Genomic DNA, 18,824 nt, shown 5'->3' with positions numbered 1-18,824 from the left:
TTACATTTCATGACGTCATCGAAGTAACCGAAGTAGATTTTCTGTAGCTAAACTGTAATTGCGTGCTTAAGAATATATAAGCCTACCTCACAAAGGTTTGCATGAGAGAATCAATTTTGAAAACCTAATCTATGATTTAGAAAGAAAAAAAAAAACTCAATTGCTTCAAAGGTTTTCTTCAGATGTTTAAGTAATGTTTGTGTGTTGTGTTTCGTACATTGAAGTTAGCTTTGAAGATTAGTTTAAATAATAAGAAGTTTGTATACCTAATCGTCGCACAACGAAACATTTTTTTTTACTAACATGTTAGCTCAACAAGCTATAGCGTCGTATAACGAGACCCACGTACAAACCTACTCTACGCAGAGTATAACAGATCCGTATCACAGTTGCGTGAACGACGCAGCATAACTTTCTTTATTACAACAACGTCTTACGGTTCATAACACGTCACAACGCTAATAAAATAACGTCACAACGCTCCTAAAATAACGTCACAGCGCTCATAAAATAACGTCGCATACCTTCGCGAGCATGAAACAACAGGTCTTGTCAAATTCTGTACCAAAAGCTTCCACATTTCAAATAGCGTGACAATCTAATCCGGTGATCACGGTCTCAGTTCATTATTGCCGGAATTCTAGTGCATAGTGTATTATGGTAGGGGAGATAAAAATAAGGGAGATAAATACTATAGTTTTGTTGGTAGCTATTTTTTTGGTACAACAGCGGTTCCCAAATTGTGTGAATTTGTGGTCGCATAGGTGTTAGGGTAAGAAGAACGTTGTATTCAGATGCTGAATGGTGATATTTCGTAAAGGTTTTCTTTCAAACTTTGGGTAAAGATATAAAACGAAAACAAAAAATCTCATAGAAATTGTATATTTGTTACACTTGTGTAAAGTGTGGAGAATTTCGGTTTGCTTTAATTATTAAACAGCTAATTAGATCTGAAAATTGTACAAAAATCGTCATGACTGAAATCTGACCAGATTTTTTATACAAAACTTCCAATCCATGTTTAAATCTTGTCACTGATTACGAGGTAGATGTCAGTGATTACGAGGCAGATGTCACTTGTGTGATAGAAGTACTTGTTCTTGTCATCTGATAAAATGGCAATTTAATATTTTTCTTGGTCCAGGGCAGTAGAGTTATTGGGCATGGAACACAGTAAGGTCAAGGCTATGGACCACAGTAAGGTCAATGCCAAGAATCTCAGTACGGTCAACGCCACAGACCCGAGTAAGGATTGATCCCTTTGATGACCATAGGGACACATGCTAGATCTCAATAAGTATTAGAGATATGGACAAAACGTGTCGTTTTACTACTAAATGTATGCTGAGATTAAAATAATGCGTGCAATCCTTAAGGTTCTAAAAGGGTTAAATCCGAGTAAGGTTAAGACCCTGTATCCCATTAAGATCCATACGACACTCTGTAAGTAATCTCTGTGACAAACGCCTACATCCACCCCCGGGATCTAGCGTGACGCCCCCCGGGGTCTCGCTTTACGCCCCAAGTTCTTGTGTTACTACTATCCCGGCAACGACTGACATAAAACGGAATTTACGTTACACTCTCAGGATTTACATTTTTAAATTCGAACTTATAGTTGTCGTGAGGTTCATATTACGCTTCACATTGCTATGCACATACAACACGTGCTAAGATACATGATATCGCATATATAATATTTAAAATCTACTTCCGGTTATTGAAAAAAAAAACCAACCTTTAAAAGTTATTGTATGACACGTTGTTTAGATACGTGTTGTTTCTCGCTAAATCTTCGTGACATCCTGTTGTGACGACATGACCCTAGTTCATGTTTGCACACTAATTTAGGCTAGGTGTGTTATTAAACCCAACCCTAAGGCCTAATTACGCAGGGCATACCGCCAACGTATGTAAAACATTAAAGTAAATTGTTACTGTACCTCCCAGTGTATGCTATCCAGCCATTGTCACTGTGGCCACACGTGAACTACACAGCATGAACACACGACACATTCACCTGACGTTCAAGTTGTTGTGAACTGCCAACTCAGTGCCTCACAATCTTCAATCTTGTTTAAGTAGACCCACAATCTTCAATCATGTTGGCCAAGACCCACAATCTTCAATCATCTCACCGTGACAACCCCGTGACCCCACAATCCTCAATAAAGACAACGCTTTCATCTGGTTGACGACACACTGTGTGGGGGAGGCGTGTGTGTGGGGGTGGGGGAGGTGTGTGTGTGGGGGTGGGGGGGTGGGGGGGGTGGGGGAGGCGTGTGTGTGTGGGGGGGAGGCGTGTGTGTATGTGTGGGGGGGAGGCGTGTGTGTATGTGTGGGGGGGAGGCGTGTGTGTGTGGGGGGGGGGGGGGGGCTCAAGACAAGAGAGACAACAACGTATTTCTAAAAGTTCCCTCTAACATTGAGACGAGTCACCGACACAATGTCTTCGTAAAACATGCAGCACAAGGGCCGTAATCCACGCGGCTTAGAAACGTGGGCTTTTATATGTGTCAGTAGGCAATTGGGGTGGGGTGTGGGAAATGGGGCTAGGGCAGGTGTTTTTTTTTCGCTCTATTTAAAAAAAAATTAACATACTGTCTGCATTTTTAAATAGAAAAAACTTGAACCCAAAGCCATTAATTTCAATTTGATTTAGACGTCAGTGGTTACTGGTACCCTGTTAGCGGGTTCAAGTTAAAATAATCTTGCTAGATGTAGTGTCGTGGACATTTTTACGTGGCTCGTTGTCAGTTGAAATACAATAAACACACACAACTTCTACGCGTTCAGCTGTTAACGTGGGTACGAATGTACTCTTTGCAGGATGCGTGGTCTAGGGGTAGAACACGCGACTACTGACCACCTAAGCCACGTTTACCCTGGAAGATGGTTCTGCTATGAGGCGCACGCAGCCGTGGTCATTACCGGACATTAGTTGGGTAAAGTTAAAGTTGCCTGAGGCACACTCAGCCGTGGTCATTACCGGACATTAGTTGGGTAAAGTTAAAGTTGCCTGAGGCACACGCAGCCCTGGTCATTACCGGACATTAGTTGGGTAAAGTTAAAGTTGCCTGAGGCACACTCAGCCCTGGTCAGTACCGGACATTAGTTGGGTAAAGTTAAAGTTGCCTGAGGCACACGCAGCCCTGGTCATTACCGGACATTAGTTGGGTAAAGTTAAAGTTGCCTGAGGCACACTCAGCCTTGGTCAGTACCGGACATTAGTTGGGTAAAGTTAAAGTTGCCTGAGGCACACGCAGCCCTGGTCATTACCGGACATTAGTTGGGTAAAGTTAAAGTTGCCTGAGGCACACTCAGCCTTGGTCAGTACCGGACATTAGTTGGGTAAAGTTAAAGTTGCCTGAGGCACACTCAGCCCTGGTCAGTACGGAACAAACACCGTAGTTTTTTTTATAAGAAATTCTCAGATTAAAGCAGGATACAAAATACAAATGTTATGTTAATATATTCTATTTAAAAGAAAGAACTAAATAATTATGTACTCGTATCGGATATTTGATTAAATCCAGATTTTTAAAAAAAGCGCTGTCTTTCATGAGTGTTAAGGTTTCTTAATCCAATGTTTTTAATTTCTTGACAATTTTAGGTTGTGAAAACTGTTCACCATTCAGCCTATGCCATCCAAGAACTGTTCATTATCCACTCTATGGCACTCTATGCCATTCAAGAACTATTCACTATTCACTGTTGGCCATTCAAGAACTGTTCACTACCCACGCTAGACCATTCTAGAACTGTTCACCTCATAGCCAAGGCCATACAACACTAACCCAAACAAATATTGAAGGGCGAGACTAATAATTCTTAAAAACCGACGCAAAAAATTCTTCCTTACATAACTTGCTCAGTGATCCAAATAAAAATCTTTTCGTCATCAGCGAAGCATAAATCAAAAGCCTCTTGAATATCGTAAGCTTGTACATTTGTATTCATATAGGTGTATTACATTCGCAGAGACACGTTGCCATTTTTAGCAAGTCCTAGGTTGGTTGCTAGTTATTGAAAAAAAAAAAAAAAAAAACACACGGAAAACACAAGTGTGTATACATTTCCATTTTTGCAAGTCTTTTATCGCTGTCATTATCGGTGAAATCGAAATCATGTCGCGTGTTCAATTAGCCCACCTTTTTATTTACTAGAGCGATAAAAAATACGACGCATATTGCTTAAATATTTACCCTAGATTGTAGAAGTGCTGTTTGTTTTATTTTCTCAGACGTTATGGTTATCTCCACATAGCATTGGATGGGGAGATGGGTGGATGGGGTGGGTGGAGGTGAGGTGGGCGGGGGGTGGGGGATACCCACTTCAGGTGTTGAGTAATTGGGTAAATAAATAAGTGTAGGTTATGTGCTACTGATATATATATATATATATATATATATATATATATATATATATATATATATATATATATATATATATATGTATGTATGTGTGTGTGTGTGTATCGTGTATTGTCTATACAGCGTATAAGATCTAAAAAACGATTTTCAAACGTAAATGATAGAGTTGGACTCTGCCTATACAATACACTCTCTTCCCTTCCCCCACCCCTACCCCCCCTGGTGCTGATGGAATGCCTGTGATGGGTTGCACTGAGTCAAATATCCCCTGTGAAGGTGTGGAGATAGCCACAGGTTTTAAATAAACAAAGGGAGAGAAATCCAAACAAAGGCTCGGCCGTTCTGAACAAAAATAATTGGAGGTAACGTTACAAGGGTATTTAGAGGGGTGGCCAAATCTTAAACGTATTTCTGAGTGGCCAAATCTTAAACGTATTTCTGAGTGGCCAAATCTAAAACGTATTTCTGAGTGGCCAAATTTCAACTGTATTTCTGAGTGGCCAAATCTCTATTTCCGAGTGGCCAAATCTCAACTGTATTTCTGAGTGGCCAAATCTCAACTGTATTTCTGAGTGGCCCAATCTCAACCGTATTTCTGAGTGGCCAAATCTCAACCGTATTTCTGAGTGGCCCAATCTCAACTGTATTTCTGAGTAGCCAAATCTCAACTGTATTTCGCCGAGTGGCCAAATCTCTATTTCTGAGTGGCCAAATCTCTATTTCCTAGTGGCCAAATCTCTATTTCCTAGTGGCCAAATCTCTATTTCCTAGTGGCCAAATCTTAAACGTATTTCTGAGTGGCCAAATCTTAAACGTATTTCTGAGTGGCCAAATTTCAACCGTATTTCTGAGTGGCCAAATCTCAACCGTATTTCTGAGTGGCCCAATCTCAACTGTATTTCTGAGTGGCCAAATCTCAACTGTATTTCGCCGAGTGGCCAAATCTCTATTTCTGAGTGGCCAAATATCTATTTCCTAGTGGCCAAATCTCAACCGTATTTCATTGAGTGGCCCAATCTCAACTGTATATCTTTGAGTGGCCAGGTTTTACCGGCACTTTAGGCTGGCATACCTCACCTGTGATCTAGCCGCGAGCGAATAAACGGCTACCTCCACCAACACCTTTAGAAAATCTACACCAAAGGTCACGTGACCTGATGAAAGAGTTCGGTGGCCTTGACCTAGTGTCTAAGTTCATCGGATAAAACATTACCTCTCCCAATGTGAGCCATCCCCACCCCGCTATTTGTGATATCGCCTGCTTTCTTTTTATGAAAAAATTCAGTTTGCTCATAATTGACTCTAAATTTCACACCGTGCAATATAATTTTTAAACGTCAATTTTTGCACAGTCGTGCCCAAATTTTCAATCAATGACGTAATTTTAATTGCTGCATATATTACACAGAAACCTAAACCTTGCCGACGGAACCTGCGACAGGTTTAAAGGGTACGTCAAACCAAAAAAGTTGAAAAAGTATAAGGTTTGTTCCTATCCTTGTCGCAGTGTCACGTGATCGTTGTTTACGTGAATGACGTCAGCTGGAGAAAGCTAGCGAACACCACTGACGCCCATAACGGCGTGAGCGATATCGTACCACGTGATACAGGCGGATGTAGGGGGTACGAAAACAGGACAGCTACTGGCTAGAAGGGGCGTTGTTTGAAGATGTGGGGTGTCCGCTACTAGCGCTACTGTATTAAACAGAAGTCAAGGGGTCGGCTAGTGCTGGATCGTCAAGTCACTGACGAGAAACTAAACAAATAAAAATTCTCTACACGCTATCACCTCATCAATAAGCGGAACTATATACTTGGTTTTGAAATAAAACAGTAAATTGTTTAAATTGCGGGTAATTTATGCTAATTTATTTTAGACTACCCCTCCCCCCCCCCCCCCCCCACACACACACAAAACATCACTCACCCCCACGGTAATACATTTTCTATAAGTTAATTTTAAAAAAGCTACACTTAACACAAAACACCTAAATTTCATTACTGTAGTAGACAAAAAATCATCTAAACATCCCTTCTAAAATTATCACTTAAAGCATTTCAAAAATAAAATATTACTTTTATAAAATAATTTTAAAAAATACGAAAAACAAACCTATTTGTAAAGGCCAGAAATTATTTTATAAATATCACTTATAAAACAACCATTTTACAAAACTATCATTTTTATAAAATATAACTTTTTTATAACTTTTATAAATCATCACTTACCTATCCGTTTTGATTCCATCTTTATAGTAATCCAACAGCGAAGCTTAATTAAAATCTAACTAATTAATCCCTAACCAAACACTAATCACATACGAATCCTTTAATTGCCAATTTGTTAGTGAAAGGAAAATTAATAAAATCCAGGAAGAACCACATCCCCTCCATAATTTAGCTGACCGGATAAAACGTTCGATCAATGAGCGACTGGATTGATAAGACCTCACTAGCCCAGGAATCAACAGCACACAGCGATGTGTCAGCCGTATTGAAATCAACAAACTGCGGTGTGTCAGCCGTATTGAAATCAACAAACTGCGGTGTGTCAGCCGTATTGAAATCAACAAACTGCGGTGTGTCAGCCGTATTGAAATCAACAAACTGCGGTGTGTCAGCCGTATTGAAATCAAATTCTTCCAGATCCGTGATCCACTGTAGCCACACCTAGAGAGACCCAACAATGAGCTGTATACCACCCCGCACCCCACTCCTAAGTTCCACGCACTATAGTGTGTGGGTGGTGGGTGGGGGGGAGTGGCAGGTAGTTTGGTTCCGGTTTTTGGAGGTAGTAGTCTAATAGGGTACCTGGATGGTCGGGTAACAATCAATAATTGTGTATGTGTATGTGTGTCTGCGTGTGTGTATGCGTGTGTCTGCGTGTGTGTGTGTATGTGTGTCTGCGTGTGTGTATGTGTGTGCGTGTGTGCGACTTGTTTTACTATCAACATGTTATTGAAGGGATGCGTGTGTACCACGGTGTTTAAAAGATTGGCGGGGGGGGGGGGGTGTGTAAAAATACACGAGTATTTTAGTGGGTGGGTAGGGGTAGTATAAACCGTTTTAGAAATAAACATTTAAAAATACAAAACTAAAGAATCGATATTTCACCTGTGTAATAAAAAAATCAACTTAACACCTACAACTGGGACATTCCCACAAGACATATTTTCTGGGTTCGTCACAAGCCAGTAATTAGCATGTAATCAGTAGACTGTGAATTAAAACAACAAAAAAATTTTGAACGAAAGTTGGTCCTTCGTACCAAGGACTACAACTCTAAACCACTAGTTTACCCAAGGGCGGTAACTCTAGACGCAGAGCTACCGCTGCATACACTGCAGTTTCTAGTCTCCCCTCACTCAAAGTAGGACGCCCAGACGTCGACAGAAATAGAATTTATTCTTAGCTACGGTAATCTAAATCTGACGTTCGCGAGGGCGTCCTAGCATTCGGTTGGACTTTCCCACCCCGCAAACTTTATAGCGACACCCGTGCTAGATTGGTAAATGCCTTTTTAAACATAAATATAACATTATTGATTGGTAAATGTCTTTTTAAAATAGAAGAAAACATCATTTATTGGTAAACGTATATTTTTTAAAATTTAACTATATTTAACTATACCATCATTGATCAGGAAAAGTCTTATATAATAAAAATCTAAAACAAAAACAACATTATAACAACAAAGCAACATCCAGCTATAATAATACTATTGTATATTTAGTTTTTTTCTTCTTCTTCTTCGTTCTTAATTATTAGTGTTGAAGGTGATCGAGATTTATCTGCCAGTGGGTTTGAAATCGAGACTTTGTTCGAATTTATCAACCATGAGCTTTTTGCCGACTCGACCACGCCTCCAACACAATTGAGCGTTACGTGTCAATTGGTTATGCGCCATTGAGGCCATTGACTCCGATTTCAGCCTGCTTTTCTTTTTGGATTTGCTTCCATAGCCTTTGTCCAACCAAGAACAAACTACAAGGCAGCAGTTGTTTAATTTTGGAGTTGTCTCTCCTAGAAGAGTGGCTGTCCCCAGGTAACGAGCCTCATCTGCCCGAGGGTTCGAACTCGAGACATTTCGGTTTAGCAACCATGAGCTTTAAACATTTTTAAGACTGTTTGACTCTCTCCATGGTATGCCGCCTCCCTCCCGCCATTCAAAAAATACATATTCACTCAATTGTTATAAATTCCTAAGTATAAATATGATGTAATAGTTTGGTTAAGTTTGTTTCGAAATTCTGTATTCATGTTTCTGTTTGATTACAATCTGACGCCACACTAAGTGACATTTAAATGACATGACATTGAAATGACATAAAACAGGCTTTAATTTGACATCTTTAGTCTTCTTCATTTGAAACAATAGCCGAGGACTTAGTCGGGAAACTTTTAAAATATACGGACATCTAATTGAAATATATATATATATATATATATATATATATATATATATATATATATATATATATATATATATATATATTTATACATAAAATATATTTCTTTCTATGTCTTCCGGGTGAAGGGGGGTCTGTACGTACTTCGGGGCTAGCAGAAGAGATACATGTAAGGCACTGATATTTGAAGTCATCACGTGATCGTGTTCTAAATAAATCACATGCACTAATACGGCTTGTAGGTAGGTCACAACTTCTCGTTCTCGTACTTGCCAGCTAGTAGATTTCGAGACAGCAGACTTACAAGCCCTATTATTTGACCGAATCTAGATCACGTGACCCTAACATGCACAACGTGAGACCCCTCCCGATGTCATCATCACCGTAAGAGCTATCGTCTGCTTCTCCCGACCTGTCTGCGCGCCCCTGGGTGGTGAGTTCTGCTTGACCCCGCCAGCCCCGAGTTCCCGACCCATCACGCCGGCGAGAGCTGCGCGAGTGATGCCTCTCGGCGCATGCGCGGCGCGTAATTTATGAGCTTTTGTTTGACGCAGACGAGAAAGATGTTAACCTACAAATGTAGCTCATTCTGTTTTTTAGGGGAAAAATTATGCCAGACAATGCCGACAATGAAAATGTTAATTTTTTTTGGGGCAGTATATGTGTTAGACGGCTAGATGCCGACACAAAAACAGCAGTGATGGTAAAAAGGCTGTTCTACAGTAGCTAAGCCTGTCGCAGGTGATGGTGGTCACAGGGTTTGAGGTGTCTTTAGAGATGGTGAAGTAGAGTTTTTGTAGCGATTGGTTGTCTGAGGGGCTGGATTTCCCAGAACGGCAAGTAGGGTCATGGTTTTACGCACATGGGGGGGGGGGGGGGGGGGGAATTAGCGACGTCGTGTGATAAAAAAATAAATGCAGAAATAGCAAAAAAAAAATTGCTATATATATTTTTTTAAAGGTGAAATGTCTTGTATTGTAGATTACCAATTTATTGATTGTGTCGATGCTTTAATTAGTTTTATTTTAAAGTTCAATGTTGTTATATATTGTAATTATAATCTATTTTGGGACGATGTAAAAAAACAACAAAAAACAACCTACTTGGTCCTTCAGAGATGAGAATATAACAAATATTTATAATTTACAATATTTTGCTTCTCTATAACTTACATGCCGACGCAGCATTTGCGTAGTAAAATGGTATCCCACCCCATCACCACATGACGTCACGTCACATTATCGTGGTGTGGCCCATGGCCCAGCTGCTACCATCAACAACCCACAACAACCAGCTGAGACCATCAACAACCATCAACAACCCACAACAACCAGCTGCAACCATCAACAACCAGCTGCAACCATCAACAACCAGCTGCAACCATCAACAAACAGCTAAAACCATCAACAACAACCAGCTACAATCAGCAACAACCATCAGCAACCATCAATAACCATCAACAACCCACAACAACCAGCTGCAACCATCAACAACCAGCTGCAACCATCAACAACCAGCTGCAACCATCGACAAACAGCTAAAACCATCAACAACAACCTGCAACAATCATCAACAACCATCCAAAACTCCCACAACCTACACCAATCATCGTCATAACTCACCACAAAACAAAAACTACCGAACATTTTAAATATCAGATTTCAAAAACTTTCTCCCCTCCCCTAAATAACACCAAAAATAACTAGGTTAGCTCAAATGTGGTAAGTAAAAATACCGACATCTTTTTTGCTTCGACGTAAAAATAAAAGTCAGTGAACTGGAACTAAGCCCAGGTTTACGCTTAGCCACACACGAACACACACATGTAGTTCTACACACACACACTCACATACACACACCGCCAGACCAAACCACACTCATACACCCCCCCCCCCCCCCCACCTACAGGAGACCAAAGCCTAAGGCGTTTAACGATCGGATTTGTCTTGTTTAGAAAAAAAGATAACATAGCCACCCCCATCCCTACCCTATCTTTCCTGCCCCCCCCCCAACAAAAACTATTCTCAAGAAACAGAAAAAAGCTCCCTCACCCCCCCCCCCCCCAACCTTTCTCTCATCTCGTCTGTTCCCTCAAGGTCAGACTGCCTTAAACATTTCACCTACCCCCTCACACCGGAAGTAGATGGTACTCTTTCCAAATTTCCCAACCCCATTTCCAATGTGTCTTCAGCCTCGTTTTATGTCTTCACCAAAATGAGTTCACTTTGAAATCGGTCACGGTGCGGGAAGGTCAAACAATGTGCTGGCTCGTTTGAGTTTGTCTGATTCCGTTTTGTGTTTGTCTGATTCAGTATTGTGTCTGATTCAAGTTTTGTGTTTGTCTGATTCAGTATTGTGTCTGATTCAAGTTTTGTGTTTGTCTGATTCAAGTTTTGTGTTTGTCTGATTCAGTATTGTGTCTGATTCAAGTTTTGTGTTTGTCTGATTCAGTATTGTGTCTGATTCAAGTTTTGTGTTTGTCTGATTCAAGTTTTGTGTTTGTCTGATTCAGTATTGTGTCTGATTCAAGTTTTGTGTTTGTCTGATTCAAGTTTTGTGTTTGTCTGATTCAGTATTGTGTCTGATTCAAGTTTTGTGTTTGTCTGATTCAAGTTTTGTGTTTGTCTGATTCAGTATTGTGTCTGATTCAAGTTTTGTGTTTGTCTGATTCAGTATTGTGTCTGATTCAAGTTTTGTGTTTGTCTGATTCATGTTTTGTGTTTGTCTGATTCAAGTTTTGTGTTTGTCTGATTCAAGTTTTGTGTTTGTCTGATTCAAGTTTTGTGTTTGTCTGATTCAAGTTTTGTGTTTGTCTGATTCAAGTTTTGTGTTTGTCTGATTCAAGTTTTGTGTTTGTCTGATTCAGTTTTGTGTTTGTCTGATTCAAGTTTTGAGTTTGTCTGATTCAGTTTGTGTTTGTCTGATTCAAGTTTTGTGTTTGTCTGATTCAAGTTTTGTGTTTGTCTGATTCAAGTTTTGTGTTTGTCTGATTCAAGTTTTGTGTTTGTCTGATTCAAGTTTTGTGTTTGTCTGATTCAAGTTTTGTGTTTGTCTGATTCAGTATTGTGTCTGATTCAAGTTTTGTGTTTGTCTGATTCAGTATTGTGTCTGATTCAAGTTTTGTGTTTGTCTGATTCAAGTTTTGTGTTTGTCTGATTCAAGTTTTGTGTTTGTCTGATTCAAGTTTTGTGTTTGTCTGATTCAAGTTTTGTGTTTGTCTGATTCAGTTTTGTGTTTGTCTGATTCAAGTTTTGAGTTTGTCTGATTCAGTTTGTGTTTGTCTGATTCAGTTTTGTGTTTTTCTGATTCAGTTTTGTGTTTGTTTCATTTGAGTTTGTCGTATTTATGTTTTTTATTGGTCTGATTTCATAATTTCAGTATGTCTGATTTAAGTTTTGTGTTTGTCAGATTTGAATATTTCTTATTTAAATGAAGTGTAAATTATTATGTTTGTACGCTTTAAACATTGTATTTGTCTGATTTAAATATAGTGTCTGTATGCTTTGAAAATTGTGTTTGTGTAAGATTTGTGTTTTTCTGTTTTCAGTATTGTGTTTGTCTGATTTTAATTTGTCTTATGTGAGTATTGAGTTTGAATATTCAGATTTGAATCTTGTAATATTGTTGATTAAAGTTAATAAAAAAAAACTTGTATCTGTTTATCTCACCAATTTTCAAGAAAGTTTTAAAGTAAATAGAACTGAACTAGTTTATTTATATTTTCCTTCAAAACATTCAGACGTGTATTTTTTTTTCAAAACTGAAAAATCTAAGAAAAAAAAATGAAATTGTAAAAACGCGAAAATAGAATTAGAAAAAAAAAATGGTTACGATATGGGCTGAGGAGAAAAAGTGGGACGTGGGGTGGAGAGTGGGGTGGGGGAGTGGGGTAGGCGTGGATGGAGACGATATATTAGGTGTGAGAAGAAGTGAGCGTGTAAAAGTGATTAAAGGAACGTAAGAAATAGTGTGGGTGGCGATTGGTGGAACAATCAAGACGGTGATTGATTGATTGAGGGGTAAGACGGCAGGGGGGGGGGGCATGAAGAGTGTGTGAGTGAAAGCGATTATTGATGCTGCGGTAGATGACTGAGTCACAGCGGCGTCTGGGAGTCACACAGACGTTTACCGGCGTCAGAGCAACGTGGGGTGCCAAATAAAAGTTTAGAAATTCGATTAAAATTTTTTTTATAACTTGATGCTTTGAGTCGGTAAAATAGGTGCGGTAAGTGAAGACATATATCTGCGACCGTCGGCTATGTGTCTTCAATATAAACTAAATAATTTTTATTTTATCCGGGGTCGGGGGGGGGGGTGCCTGAAAGAAATAAAACCTGATTTATAAATTTACACGATAGGCGTGATAATAGTTGCCAAGGTGGTATTTCGTTTTACGAGTTTGATACAGTACTTCTCTAGAAAAAGGGGGATAAGTGGAGTGGGGGTGGGGGCGGGGGGGGGGGGGGGTATCTGGAGAGTGCGAGACTGACCTTCCAGATGTTTACCAGATAACAGAGAGGTGTGAGTCGACTTCTGCTCACCACGCTGACCTATTGAGACCAGAGTTTGGGTCAAGTCTGCTGACCTCCAGCCTCTATCTGATCATTCCCTCGTGGATCCACACACACACACACACACACCAGATGGGAGGTGTTAGGGGTTGGTGGGGGATGGGGGGGGGATGGGGGGGGGGGGGTCTTAGCCACATGTTTCAGGGACTAGGCTAGAGAAGTCCTTGCTAAGTTAGGGTGAAGCCGTGGCCGTATTTTTAACACGTTTTTCTTAACTCAGCTTCGCGTTTGTGGATTTGTTTGTTTGTTGTTAAAATTGACATCGAAAATTAGCCCACTTCTGATTGCTCTACAGATCTGAAATTTGGCATACAGGCTACTTTCGCCTAACAATTTCAGATGCAATCATAAAAACTAGCAATTAGAGACCGTAATTAGCTTAATTTAATTACGCCCCAAGGACCAAAAAATTGAGGACATGATTTCTAAAGATACCGACAAGACTGGAGGCTTATAGACACAGTTACTTCGGCCCCAATCGATGTGAGCGCGCTGGCCGTGATCGTATAGTGGTTAGTACTTCGCGTTGTGGCCGCGACAACCCAGGTTCGAATCCTGGTCGCTCAAGATTTTTTTAGTCCGTGTATTTATAAACACTTAGTCAAGTCATACTTAATCAAGTCATTAGATAAAGTAGAAAATAAACTATATAAAAAAACTTTTTTAAAAACTACGTTTTTCATGTGTAGCAACGGACTAAAAAGGAGAAAATAAAATACTTAAAAAAAACTTTTTAAAAAACCACGTTTTTCTTGTGGACTAAAAAGTAGAAAATAAATTTTTCTTTTGTGCTTCCTCGAGCTGTGCAGGTTCTTGTGATGACTGACAAAAAACGTGGGTCGGGCAGATGGGTCGGGAAATTTGATGGTGAACGTACCCACGTTTTTTGTCAGTCATCACAAGAACCTGCACAGCTCGAGGAAGCACAAAAGAAAAATTTATTTTCTACTTTTTAGTCCACAAGAAAAACGTGGTTTTTTAAAAAGTTTTTTTTAAGTATTTTATTAAATAAATGGTTACTGTTAGGGTTAAAAGTTAAGTAGGTTAAGGTTAAGGTCAGTTGAGTGGGACACTTGTTGCGTGTAGAGAAATCAGAGCCTTACTTATGCATTTAACAATAAAATCCCTGGGTAAAACATGAAAGGGCCAGACTCTCTATATTCCATCTAACAATAAAAGCCCCGGGGGTCACGTTCAGGGGTCAGCCCGTCACTCGTAGAGCGTGCTGGACCCCCAAGATGGCGCTCACGTGTGAGTTGTGGAAACAGGCTAAGAGGTGTCGGAAGTGGAGGGGAAATAACCGAAACCGACAGGCCAGGTACTTGGTTCGGCGTGAGCACTTGACTCCAGGTGAGCGCGTGCACTCACGCACACATGCACGTGAGTAACGTCACGACTCACGCTGGGGTTATAATACAATCATCATAGACACAATCGTATGGCTAGACACAATCATAGGGCTAGACACAACCGTAGGGCTAGACACAATCATATGGCTAGACACAATCATATGACTAGATACAATCATAGGGCTAGACACAATCATATTACTGACACAATCATAGGGCTAGACACAATCATAGGGCGAGACACAATCATATGACTAGACACAATCATATGACTAGACACAATCATAGGGCTAGACAAAATCGTAGGGCTAGACACAATCATAGGTCTAGACACAATCATTAGACTAGAAATCATCATATGGCTAGACACAATCCTTACCCTAGACACCAAACAGGCCATGCAATAAACAGATCATACAACAAACAAGTCATACAACAGGCCATACAACAGGCCATACAACAGGCCATACAACAGCCCATACAACAGGCCATACAACAGGCCATACAACAGGCTATACACCAGGCCATACAACAGGCCATACAACAACCATACACATTTGTTGTTACAAACACCAGCAACCAACACACCATCTGTCATCATCTTGTGGTTATATCTCTATTGACTTGCCCAGTAAACCATCTCAGTAAACTATAAACGTTAATCCGCCTTGAATTGTTTGACGTAATATCGACTGCATGCTTTGATGATATGGTATTTATAATGCTGATCCAAGCATTAATAATCGTGTGTGTGTATGTCGGAGACACGTGATATGTGACATATTAGCTCAAGTGTGTGGTAGATGCATCATTATACATTAGCACAGGTAGATGCACCAGTGTATTTAGCCCAGGTGTGTGGTAGATATACCAGTGTATTTAGCCCAGGTGTGTGATAGATATACCAGTGTAAATGGGCGTCAATAAATACAGACGGTAAATAAAGACGGTAATGGGGTAGGGTGTATTGTGGGGGGGGGGGGGGTTAAAGTAACTGCCACAGGTGTATGGCTAATCTCAAGTCCACCAAGAGAGATTGGACATACTCTATAATTTATAATCTAGCTATGATCAATTTTTTTGGGTGGGGTTGTCTTGACGCACAGCGTGATTTCAAATAAAATTGAAAATAAATAAACGTGTCGAAAATGTCACACATTTTTTAATCTCCTTTCAATGCTATAAGAGACTGTGAAAAACAAATACCTGCGCGTCGACATAACACTGTATGACATATGTCAGAAAACAAAACAATACAAAACTACAAATGTCACACAATAAATCGATACGCATTGACACATCTAATGAAATGCCACATACACAAACTAAAACATACACTTACCAGCCTTCAGTGGACCTTTAAGTTTGGGCGCCATGTTGGGTTGAGTTAATCCTGACACAGCTATCCACTAATCCTAATCCTAGAAAAGAGAAGGTTGTCAAGACTTCCGGCAGCCTCCTGGGTTCGTTGCTCTTAGAGTTGACCTTTGACCTCTGCTAGACCCACGTGTGAACATCCTCTAGTAGCCCGTGGGTCACATGACCTGCTTCAATTGTATAGAGGGGTGGGGGGGGATTTGAGGGTGAGAACATTCTAGCGATTGGTGGTGAAATAATCTCTAAACGTGACACTCTCTAAACGTGACACTCTCTAAACATGACACTCTCTAAACGTGACACTATCTAAACGTAAAACTATCTCAACGTGACGCTCTTTCACCGTGACACTATCTAAACGTGACACTCTACAAACGTGACACTCTTTAAACGTGACGCTCTATAAACATGACACTCTATAATCGTGACACTCTAACAGTCTAACTAAACGTGACACTCTATAAACATGACGCTCTATAAACATGACACTCTATAATCGTGACACTCTAACAGTCTAATTAAACGTGACACTCTGTTAACGTTACGTTCTCTGAATGTGACTAAGCCTGAATCTAGATAAACGTGAAAATCTAAACGTGAAACTAAAAAAGTGACCTTTTCTAAACGTAAATACTCAAACGTGACACTCTCTAAACGTGACACTCTCTAAACGTGACACTCTCTAAACGTGACACTCACTAAACGTGACACTATCGAAACGTGACACTATCGAAACGTGACATATAACATGAGTTTTTAGTAAAAAAATGTATTACGATTTGTGGTAGGGACAAAATATTATGTTTAAGGTGGTAGGACAGTGGCGTGGTCAGTAGACCACAGGACAGTGGCGTGGTCAGTAGACCACAGGACAGTGGCGTGGTCATTAGACCACAGGACAGTGGCGTGGTCATTAGACCAGAGGACAGTGGCGTTTGTCAGTAGACCACAGGACAGTGGCGTGTTCAGTAGACCACAGGACCACAGGACAGTGTGGGGGTGGTGATGTGTGGAGGAGGGGGGTGCCAATTGTGGTTGGCTCGCCCAGTTAAACGCAATTTTTTGAACGTCGCAGCAAGGTGTGCGGCAAGGAGACGACTAATTAAGATTAATCAGACAAACCATAAAGACTTACCATAAAACGAGATATAAATACATGAACCGACCATCCTTTACCTTAATGGAATATATATGAACATAGCTGCAAGAATGCTGACTATGCGCAGATATAGATTATACGCCTAAATTTTCTCAGAAACGAAATTTCAGTGATAACAATGTCATTAGGCACTCTGAACATGCACGTTATTTGAATGCTCTATCTAGGATCTAGTTCGCCCCTAAGGTCACGTTATAAACCAAAGAAAATAGAAGATAATTGTTCATTAGTTGAACAATATCCAGCTTTATGGCGAATACTACCCCAATCTACCTCATGTTTAATGGACAAATCTGTTACAGTCTGTAGAAAAATTAAGCTCTTAAAAAAAATAAGCTTGACATTTTAACTCTGATTATAGTAGACACAATTTATCTTTTAAAAACGAATCGTGTATGTAATTTTACTTGCAATTGTAGCGACGAAAAATATTAATGAACTGAATAATGTTTTAATTCTAAATATAGCAGACGAAATATATCTTTTGAAATAAGAAAAATAATTTTAAGTTTTACCCCTAATGACAGCAGGTAAGATATATCTTTATAGGTATGAATGACGCATGAAATTATATTTCTAGGTAGACCTATATCCAAGTATATCTATTTTTACAAGCTTTTATTATAAGAATTAAGTTAAGACGTTTTACCTGTATCCAAGGAAGACGGAAAAAATATATCTCTTCCTTTATAGCAGTCGACAGTCTAATCCAATCTCGCAATGCAGAGAATTCATAAATTAACGTTTTATTGCTTTGTGGGGTAACGCAGGGGAGAGTAAACAAACTGACAGGGGAGGCGACCCGCTGTAATTGGATTTCGACAGGGACAAGTACTTATCAGGGGAAGCTATTCAAATCTTTGCGCAAATCAGGGGAAGCTATTCAAATCTTATCTGGGTTATTTTTCCTTTCCTGGAAACTAGGGAACCTTAAAAGTGGTTTGAATTATTGACGGTAAAATACTATCTGTACAGCTTCGGTTAGTTTACATGTGTCTAGAGTATTCGGATAGGCTAACTGTTAAACGTATTCTTAGAGTGATGGGTGTGTAATAAAAGTAAACGTTTGGTAATGTGAATTGTGGGAAAGGTAGAATGGTGGGTGGAGTTTGTGTGTGTGTGTGTGTGTGTGTGTGTGTTAGCTTTGGTGTGCTGGACTTTTTGGTGTGTGAATGGTTGTGTTGGCTTTGGTTTAGAGGAGATGTGTGTGTATGGTGTATAAGGTTTGGTGTGTTTGACTTGTATGCTTGACTTTTTGATGTGTGGGGGTTTATGTGTGTGGTATGTAAGTAATTTTGTGTGGGATTTAGCGTGATGGACTTGTGGTGTGTTGGACTTGTGGTGTGTGAGACGTGTGTGTGTGGTGTGTAAGATTTGGTGTGGGATTTAGTGTGTTAGTTCTAGTGTGTGGGATTTGGTGTGTTAGTTCTAGTGTGTGGGATTTGGTGTGTTAGTTCTAGTGTGTGGGATGTGGTGTGTGAATCGACCAACAACCGTTAGATTTAGCTGTGTAGCGTATAAATGCTAGAATGTGTTTGGGAAAAAACCAGCAACAGTAAAGGCTTTACGTCTTGGGTGGGGCGGGT

The 18,824-nt window shown here is 40.0% G+C and overlaps 1 protein-coding gene across 2 annotated transcripts in view; it reads right to left on the bottom strand.

The window, feature by feature from the left end:
- Window positions 1-18,016, bottom strand: part of LOC131931467 (carbohydrate sulfotransferase 11) — a 43,144-nt gene extending 25,128 nt beyond the window's left edge. Inside the window, exons 1-2 of one of the 2 annotated variants that reach the window (XM_059288279.1) lie at window positions 17,888-18,016; window positions 16,045-16,249 (exon numbers count right to left, since the gene is read on the bottom strand). In XM_059288279.1, the coding sequence (XP_059144262.1) occupies window positions 16,045-16,078 (34 nt within the window). In that variant the 5' untranslated portion in view covers window positions 16,079-16,249; window positions 17,888-18,016. Of the gene's footprint in view, window positions 1-6,602; window positions 7,030-16,044; window positions 16,250-17,887 lie in introns of those variants that run through there. The other variant, XM_059288286.1, reaches the window with a different exon arrangement.
- Between the last annotated feature and the right edge of the window lie 808 nt (window positions 18,017-18,824).

Source organism: Physella acuta, unplaced genomic scaffold (genome assembly GCF_028476545.2).
Source record: "Physella acuta isolate Inbredline_101_S28 unplaced genomic scaffold, ASM2847654v3 ptg000104l, whole genome shotgun sequence".
Lineage (NCBI taxonomy): Eukaryota > Metazoa > Mollusca > Gastropoda > Physidae > Physella > Physella acuta.
Note: the sequence above shows the minus strand (reverse complement) of the source record. Positions and strands in the feature narration are given on the sequence as shown.